The sequence below is a fragment of the Limulus polyphemus genome, unplaced genomic scaffold, assembly GCF_000517525.1.
Source record: "Limulus polyphemus unplaced genomic scaffold, Limulus_polyphemus-2.1.2 Scaffold800, whole genome shotgun sequence".
Taxonomy (NCBI): Eukaryota; Metazoa; Arthropoda; class Merostomata; order Xiphosura; family Limulidae; genus Limulus; species Limulus polyphemus.
The window spans coordinates 190,677-200,629 of NW_013666410.1; the positions used below are offsets into that span (position 1 = coordinate 190,677).

The window sequence follows — 9,953 nt, forward strand, 5'->3', positions numbered from 1 at the left end:
TTCCATTATTATTGATTTATTAATATTTTATTGATAAATTGTTTATTAATATTGGCGTGAAGTCCTGGCCAGGCACTTGTTTATTAACTGTGTTTTAGTAAGTGTTGAATTTATTTCTAATGTTGTTATGTGAATAAATTATTTTTTGTTGTTGAATCCTGGTTTTAGCGGCGTGTTTATTTTAGACCGTTACAAAATTACACTCAAAATATTGAAATAAACACAATATGCCTAGCAATTTATTTGTGGCATCTTTATAATAGCATCCCTATGAAATTACTAGTTCGCTTTTTGACAATTGTTGTAAAACATGCTGATTTGTCATTAATATTATGCCTGATCATTAAGGTTGTTGTCGACATTATTGTGTTATTGCAGGATCTTGTACATCTGAAACACCTGTTAGTTTATATGATGTACTACAGCAACATAATGAAATCGAAGATATAAAAGTGTTCGAAACTCGCCAAAGAGCATACGTCAGCCTGATCGTGCATATACAGAGCCGGATAATTTATACAATGTTGTGGGTTATCACACGACCATGAAAAGCTATAAAACACACCAGATGATAATCTAGAACTGCAGCAAAAAGAGTGAATAAAAACTCTTCCCAAAGGATTTCTGAAAAATGGAAAAGTTATAAATGTAAGGAAAATTGCCATTAGAACTAAGACTGTGGAGAATCAACTGATGTTAATGAACCAAAAGGACAATACTGTAAGAATGAATCCCAGGGCCCTACCAGGTCAAAGGGACAACAAATATTTAACCATATATCATAATTAGCTGGATTTAAGGCCAAAATTTGAGATAAGAAGTTCATTATTTAAAGAGGTAATGGATTATTTGATAAGAAACCTTAACATATTGATCAACACTGGTTTTACAGCTACAGTTCTTCGAACTGATCTTATAATGAATGGTGTCAGAGCATCCAGAGATAAGGAAAGAAAATGAATTGACGTAAACAGCAACTGGACATAAAGTTTCATTAAGAGAAAAGTTGGAAGTCATCCTCACTGTTGGTAGCTTCTCTACACCACATGATACATGAGTAACTGAGAAAAGTTGGAAGTCATCCTCACTGTTGGTAGCTTCTCTACACCACATGATACATGAGTAACTGAGAAAAGTTGGAAGTCATCCTCACTGTTGGTAGCTTCTCTACACCACATGATACATGAGTAACTGAAGAAAGTTGGAAGTCATCCTCACTGTTGGTAGCTTCTCTACACCACATGATGCATGAGTAACTAATACCAATGAAGAGTGAATATTGGGAATAGGTTTTATGCAGAAACATGGATGGGAGGTTAAAAAGTTTCACAGTGTATGAACAGACATTGTACTTCTAGTTACAATAAGGAGGGCAGTTATTATACCACCAAGAAATGAAAGTCCCTTACAAGGAAAAAAATTACATCAATTGACTGGAGTGTAGTATTGCGGTATGGAGCCATATCTTGCATTTTTTACCTTTGTATTTTGTTACAAAAATTGAAAGTTTTTCAGGTGTATGTACAGTTTTTACATAACATATGACCAATAAAGTATTTTTGCATAACACCTGGGAGATCAGTTACATATTGTATATTAAAATAGAAAACACTTTTTTCCAATGGTATGTCAGATAATGAATGATTATTATTTTTTGTTCAAGAGATATCTAAATTTCCTAATGCAGACCAATTCGTTATAGCCAGCTTTGATATTCAATCCTTATTCACTAACATCCCACTTGAGGAAACAGTTGAAATAATTAGTAAACAGTTATTCTCTATCCAAAATACTCTGCACTCTAACTTTATCCACCAACAATTCGAAAAGTTTCTTAAATTGGCTCTCAAGGACAATCACTTCGTTTGTAATGGTCATCTTAAGACCAGATAGACGGAGTGGCGATGGGGTCACCTCGAGGTCCGACCCTTACAAATATTTTTCTATGTTATTACGAACGTCAATAGCTGGATAATTGTTACCTTTATTACAAACCAGTATTATATAGACGATACTTTTCTACTCTTTCACAACACTGATCACACCAAGAAGTTTTTAGAATAACTAAACTTACAACATTCATGTATAAACTGTACATGTGAGATGGAATAAAACAATAACTTAGCTTTTTTAGACGTTCAAATAAACAATCTCTTTGCCACAACTATTTACTGTAAAAAACATTTACTGGCTTATACACTCGTTTCGACAGTTTTATACCAGACTCCTCCAAACATAAATAAATATAATATCTGTTCTGACTACCTCTGAGAGCCCGGCATGGCCAGGTGGTTACGGTGCTCGACTCGCAATCTGCGGGTCGCGGGTTCAAATCCCCGTCCCACCAAGCATGCTCGCCCTTTCAGTCGTGGGGGCGTTATAATGTGACGGTCAATCCCACTATTAGTTAGTAAAAGAGTAGCCCAAGAGTTGGCGGTGGGTGGTGATGACTAGCTGCCTTCCCTCTAGTTTTACACTATTATATTAGGGACGGCTAGCGCAGATATCCCTCGTGTAACTTTGCGCGAAATTCAAAAACAAACAAACAAACTGACTACCTCTGTCTTCACTCAGAAATTTCAAAAGTTCATGACATATTACAATTGTGAGATTGTTTGTAGTTAAGCACAAAGCTGCACAATGGGCTATCTGTGCTCTGCCCACCACGAGTATCGAAACCCGGATTCTAGCGTTGTAAGTCCGTAGACATGCCGCTGTGCCACTGGGGGGCGACATATTACAAAATAATGGTTATTGGTGAGATTTGGATTCAACAAACCAAACCACACACTTACACCATTTCTTGTTTCACTTTTTCTCTTTTCTAGCAATGCTCCTATAATGGATCTGCACCAGAAAGGAGGGAAAAAAATATGTGTTATTCGTCAAGAAAAAATAAAACAGAAGTGTTCTATCTGTAATATTTTTGAAATTATTAATTTTCAAAATGGGTCAGTTAATTTATGGACACCATGTAGATGAGAACAACTTTCAATTAGTTACTGAAACGTAGCAGGTGCATTAAATAATACATACGGTAACAAAACAAATTGCCACAACCCATGTCCTGCACCAAAGACTTCTTCTGCACTTCTTCATCAATTTGTACCTGCCCGTGTGCATTCTTGACATACAATGTTAAAAACCATTTTATCCAGATAAAGCATCTAAAGTAGAGTCAATCCTTGGCGATGGGTAGGCATATTTTCTGTAAGATCGTTAACTTTTCGGTAGTCCATACAGAACCTTGTGGATCATCTTTCTTTTTTCTTCAAAAGTACAATAGCTTGCACCAAAGTACTAGTACCCAATTCTACTACTCCATGTTCTAGAAGTTATCTGTTTAACTTAAATATCGGTACTGCATCTTCAGTGTTGACCTTATATTTCATCTTTATGGACTAAGTCATAAGATCTGTTGAATAGGTTACCATGGTATTCCATGAGCAAGCCATGTAACTTAGACACTGATCATCTTGTTAGACCTCCAAAGTTCTGGTCATCCACCTCTTATAAGTGAAGTGATAAGCATTGTTTATGTGAAGATTTTACATAATAATTCTTACTTTTTGTTTAGAAGGTGACTTACTTTGGATGTTACTTATATGAAAAACTGCCTGTACATCTTCAGATCTTGGAATGTCCCTTCTAGCATTGCCTCACATTTAACAGTTTGTGTTATTCGCGGCTTAATTACAATGTTCAGTTCACATGATTTCTTCCACATTTGGGACACTCTTGTGTGTCTGGTTTTACTGTAGATAGAACTGATTTTCCTTAACAGTGATAAGATAGTTCCAAAGAACAACAAGAGGTTTGACAATATAGTTATTATGAAGTAATTCTAAATTCTGTGATTCTAACTGATTTTGTGAGATATAAAGATAATGTACAGAAATGTACAAAAATACAATAAACAATGCATATCATCACCCAGTCTGCAAGTCAATTAAACATTTTAGGCAGTATTCTTTTGATATATTTTCAATAGAGGTTTGAACTCCTTGCAATACTTGAAATGTGAATTTTTTACCAGTATGGCCGAATTTACATTATTTTTCAGTATACGAGTGAGTGATATCCATATGCTCATCCAAAATCCCACAGAAAACACGTTAATGGTTACACATGTTGTGCAATATAAGATCTGGTTTCTAATCTCCATAAAGTTGTTTTATTTGTGATTTTCGCGAGTTCTGTCGATAGGAATGGCCTTTGAAGGTTCAATATAGTTTATTTGCTACTACAAGATGGCTAAATATGGTACTTGTCTGTAGTGTTGTATAAACACAGTCTGGTCAGCCCCCTAAACTCGGCATTTTGTGGCTGAACAATACTCAGATGTGACTATGCAGTCACTTTTATAGAGAAACTGGATCTCGGCAATCAAGTTTTTTTTTTTACAAACTGTGCTTGATGAAAAGTTCTACCAGACTGTTAAAAGATCACGTCAAACAGTTTAGTAACGTTATGCTTTCGCAGAACGACATGATTGGTAACTTTCATTATGAAATAATGGAATATGTTTTGATTATTTATTGAATTTGATATATGAGTTTATAACTTTGCCAATGAAAGGAATGATAAGAACTAGTGGATATTTTGAGACAGTGTGTAGCTTTGGGGTAGGTTCTATTTTATTTGTTAAAATTTTTTGTGTGATAGAGTGTAAGAAATTAAGGGGATAACCATTATTTTGTAATATGTCGCCCCCCAGTGGCACAGCGGCATGTCTACGGACTTACAACGCTAGAATCCGGGTTTCGATACTCGTGGTGGGCAGAGCACAGATAGCCCATTGTGCAGCTTTGTGCTTAACTTCAAAGCTACAAACAATAAACAAACAGTTAAACTATATCAAAACAACAACAAAATAACAGTTTTAAGTAAATTATAAAATCAATGGGTGATTAACACCCAAGTACAATAAATGTTGCATGAGGAATGTAATGAAGTACATACAATAAAAACAAAACATATATGTTGAAACTCAAAATGTCCCAAGCCCTTATACTATTCACTCTGTTTGGACAGTAAGCCTTTAAGCATCGTGGTCACAGCTAACTGTGGACAATGAATAAGTACAACTCGAAATATTTAGAGTTTAAGCACCTGTATTTCATCCCCTTACTGAGTGTTAAGTCTGTTAGTTCTTCACTTTGTTTGATGAAGCAGGATAATCCTTTCGCGTTTTAAGTGAAATTACTGCAGCTTTATGTCTTTTGAATTATATCAGTTCTCTACAGCGATGTAGATCAATTTTTATACCATGTGTGATATCTATTAAATTTATATGTTTACGTATGTGTACTTTCATATATATGTGTTAGGAAAATATCCAACAAGTAAATTCTTTATTAGCATTAGCTGCTTAGAATCATTACATTTGGTATGAATTATAAGGTTTTGTAGTTTCTTTCAAATTATTATTACATATTTCGTTTTTACTTGTGGAATAACCACAGCGAGCCAGAAGATCATAAACAGTCTTACTTATTCCAAATATGGTCATTTCAAAAGAACGAAACACAATTTAACTAAGAGTTGCAGTTTGATAATAAATGTTAAGGATTAGATGAAAGATTTAGAATGTTATTTTCATAAAACTTTGTGTTCAAGTTATACTCTTTTAGTGATTGTTAACTTTTCAATATTTCTAGAAAGCCGATTACTTTTTTAGAGTAATGTCACATTTGAAGAATAAGTTCACCATTTCGTGTTCGTATGAAGAAAATAATACAGAGTCTTTTCTTTATATTTGCCTATTATGCTCAAATATGGAAGCAACTTTGAAAAAAAAAGTATTTTCAAGATTTTGTGAATTGGGAGAATTCTTTGGTTGTTATTATTAAACATCTTGTATTTTAATAACATTTTCTAATCATTTTAAATTTTGACAAAAACATGAACTAGATTTGAACAAGTAATATCTGACTTATCGGCAGCAAAAATGGTAGGGTGCTTTATAGAAACCATATACGACATTTATTCTTTTTTTTTTCTGAAAAATATACAAGAATATGCATTATTCTATGAGGAATCCAGAGGTGTATACCGATCTATAACTGGATAACATCCAAAGATTTTTGTCGATAGAGTTGGATGATTTTTTTACCTTAATCTAGGCAGTGGTCGTGGCATTATTATAGTACATTATCTAACACTCTTCATTCCAAAACGTTTTGTAAAACCTATGAAGAACTACTGAGGCACAAAGCCAGAATCTCTTGAGTTTTCGTTCTTGTTGAGATGGAAACGAAGTCGAATTCAAAGTAGCAAAATGTCGGAGGTGTGAATGCGATTACGATGACACACCAGTTGCTGAAAATATAGTCGTAAGAGAGGTCAGATAAGCTTCGGCGGAGGAGGTGCTGTTAAGGTGTTTGCGTGCAGGATCGGTAAACTTACAAATGTATCCAACGGCTTCACATGTTGAGGAGAACAGAAAATGTTGAAGATCAGATCAGTAAGGATAATACGAAGACTTTACCTGAGTGAAGTGCAAGAACATTAGAAGGAAACGAGTAGATTAAAATAATGACAAAATAACATGTAGTTGACTATCTTTAGTAGGATAGGAACACCCTAACGATTTCTCGGATCAAAGAAAACAGCACGGCAAAACTATCCTTGGATCATGTTCCACACAGCTATGTACTTCACTCTTAGGCTTCCAAATTTCTAGATCTGATGGAATACCACACCACCTACTAAAGTAGTCATAACCAATATCGATGTGTGTTTATATTGTTTTGATGTGCAAATACATGACGCTATACAAAGATTTATGTCTGTGAATCGTTTCCTTCCAGGAACCCTCTTGTATCTGGTGGATGTTCTTCATTTGTGATGAAACTAATGCCTATTTGTTACAGGTTTCCAGACTCCCCACTACATATAAGAACCATTATTAAAAATGGGAATAATTACTTCTGGTTTAAGGAAACACATTTTGAATTGCCTGTATAATGATGTCTCAAGATATACTTTGTAAGTATTTTGAATTATCCACAGAATAATAGTTAAAGACACTGATGTGTTACATATAACCTTTTAGTTGTGTTTTTTATGTATTTTGGTATAACTTGCATAAAAAGTTATTTGGTGAAAGTAATTCAGATTACTCCATGAAACAATTTAAAATATTTTGTTGGTATCTTGGAAGATTTTATTAAACGGTGGCATTGACACTAACGTCAGTTTATTCCCGTTTGAAGGGTAGTGGATATCCAAATACTATTTTATTTTTAGGTTTGTTATTTTTACTGCCATTGTTTCAGTATTTTTTGTAATTTTTTAGTTATATTTTATTATTTTAAAAACAATGTAAATCAGTTTTGACCTATAAGTATGTGGTAATGCTTTAAAATAGTTTAAGCCTAGAAAAAACAAATTAAAATATTGTTTTCAGCTCAGAATGCTGAAGAAAATATGAGGAAAACAATGGAAGGTTCTCATGTGACCAGATTATGTGAGCAGTCTGACCGAAAAAGGAATATTTTAAAACAGAAGAACCTCAACCTCATAAACTAATCAGCGAAACAAATCAGCTATGGACATATAGTCTGATTCTTTGTATTAATACTTGTAGCATTACAGTGCGAAAAAAACAACGACAAATGTAATTCTTATAAATGTTAACAAGCCGGAGCATAGAATCTAAATGTGTCACGTTACGTGTACCTTAATTATTTTACTGTCAGTTGCCTAGATTAGTGTTTGAAAATAATCAGTAAAAACCTTACTGTAATAAGCATTTGAATGGTGTTATAGGGTTTGAAATAAAACTACTTTGTTCAGTAACACAACTAGAAAATGTGGTGGAATTTCATGTTTATGAGAAAATGACTAAGATTCGTATTTTTCTTTAAATTTCTTTGTTTACTAATATTTAAATCTTGATTATAATCAGAGTACTTTATATTGACAGAACTGAATTCTTTCATGTTGATGACATTCTACTTGGAGTAGCATGTGCGTGTGCAGCTTTTTGGATAATCATTAGTAGTTACACAAGAAAGGTGATAAAATTTCTAAGAGTTTTAGAAATTATCTTTGTAAAAAAAAAAGTTATTCGAAACCACAAAGTGTGATAACGAAGGTTGTGCCAGGAGTAAACAGAAGAACAGGGAATAAAAATTGAAAACGATTGACGATAACGTGGTCACGTAGCATATATCCTAACAGATGAATGCCGTACATGTGTTAATGAGAATAAAAGATGCTAATAGATGTGTTATATATCTAATACTATTGTTATTATCCACAAATAAACAATCAATTATTCACTGCTGAATAGCACAGCGATATATCTGCGGACTTACAACGCTAGAAACCGGGTTTCGACACCCGTGGTTGGGAGAGGACAGATAGCCCATTGTGTAGCTTTGTGCTTAATTCCAAACAAACAAAGACTGCTGAACATGTATATCTAACGTGATACTAAAGTGTTACTGTCAATAAGAATAAAGGTACTTACTGAAAAGTAAGTGATAGTGTATTTTACTCCCAACAAGAATGCTGTAAAAAACTAGTGCTTTATTTCATTTTAGGAGTATTACTACCCTTTTACTTTAAGAGTGTGAAGACTTATAGACCTTCACCTTAACTGACTTACGGCATATTTCTGGTCATTCAGTAGAAATTAAGTTAGATATTTGAGTTTAAATTATAACAATACGACAAGAGTGGACTTAAAGTGCAAATAACTTATCCATAAAAGTAAATTTCTTATTTATTTTCTTTAAGTCCCCTTACAATATTATCAATTTATGCTTTTTAACATCAGAAATAGAAAACAGGGTTAAAAAGAACAAATAAAACGCTGTCCTTTCGTTCTTTGAATGAATCCTAAGGGTTGGTCACTCTAACATCTCTGAAATGACACAAAACACGAACAGTTTGAATATATTAAAAATAATACTTAGTTTAAGTTAATTTTAGGGTATTAAACACACACATATACAAAAAAAAGACGTAACGCAAATAAATAGGTGAAAATGGAAGAAACTAATCTCTTGAATTTTAATTCATTCTATTTTTAAATATGGAGATATATATATATATATTTATTGGTACCCTAATATGACGTTACACCATAGGAACTAGATCATTGCGGATTGAAGTATGTTAGGCTTAAAGACAGTGTACAATAATTAACATATCTTGCACATAAACTCTTGTTTTATAACCATACCTTAGGGTTAAAATACCTAAGAGAAATTGACAGATATGAAGCATTCTTCTGTGATCTGTCTATATGCTTCTTTTTCTGCGAGCTGTAATAAAGAATTAACAAGTAAAACAAACTTTCATCAAAAAAGGTGAAAAACAACTTGAACCGAAAAATAAAAGCATTAGGTATGACACTATTTATTAATGAGACATTGCAATGGTTTTTCCGTCAACAGAATATAACATTTTAAAATACTCTCCCATCTAGTGACTGTAGACAATCAGAATAAGGAGAATAGAAATTTCTAGACATCAACGTTGACATTGAAATTTAAAAATTAAAAACTACATAAAAATACAATATTTTATATTGTACCATGTACAGTGAATAATAACTGCTCTAAACTAAGGACATTAAAACAACCGTTATATTTGTAACATGCATTATTTAGGGTTACTGATAAGATGTCGTATTTAAAAAAAAATTCTTATGCAAAGAAGCACACCTAAAAGCTTCAATACTACACGTTAATCGATGATTATGGTATATATTAAACTAAATAAAACAAGCGCTTATAACAGATGTTTTAGTCATTGCTCACTAGAATAACGTAGAGTAATGAATCTTCCAAGTATAATTCTCTACGTAGATTAGATTATGAAATATACATGCTATATCAATCCCCATATAACTGTATTGATGTTGAGGCGGCCATATTGGACGCATAAAGTGTTGTACATATTTCAAATAGAAATATAAGTAATAAGTAATTATATAA

At 33.0% G+C, this 9,953-nt stretch overlaps 1 protein-coding gene across 2 annotated transcripts in view; it reads right to left on the reverse strand.

Moving 5' to 3' along the window:
• Positions 1-8,705: 8,705 nt before the first annotated feature.
• Positions 8,706-9,953, reverse strand: part of LOC111086032 — a 6,653-nt gene continuing 5,405 nt past the window's right edge. The window contains exons 5-6 of one of the 2 annotated variants that reach the window (XM_022387335.1): positions 9,197-9,278; positions 8,710-8,875 (exon numbers count right to left, since the gene is read on the reverse strand). In XM_022387335.1, coding sequence (XP_022243043.1) covers positions 9,213-9,278 — 66 coding nt within the window. In that variant the 3' untranslated portion in view covers positions 8,710-8,875; positions 9,197-9,212. Of the gene's footprint in view, positions 8,876-9,196; positions 9,279-9,953 lie in introns of both variants that reach the window. The other variant, XM_022387336.1, reaches the window with a different exon arrangement.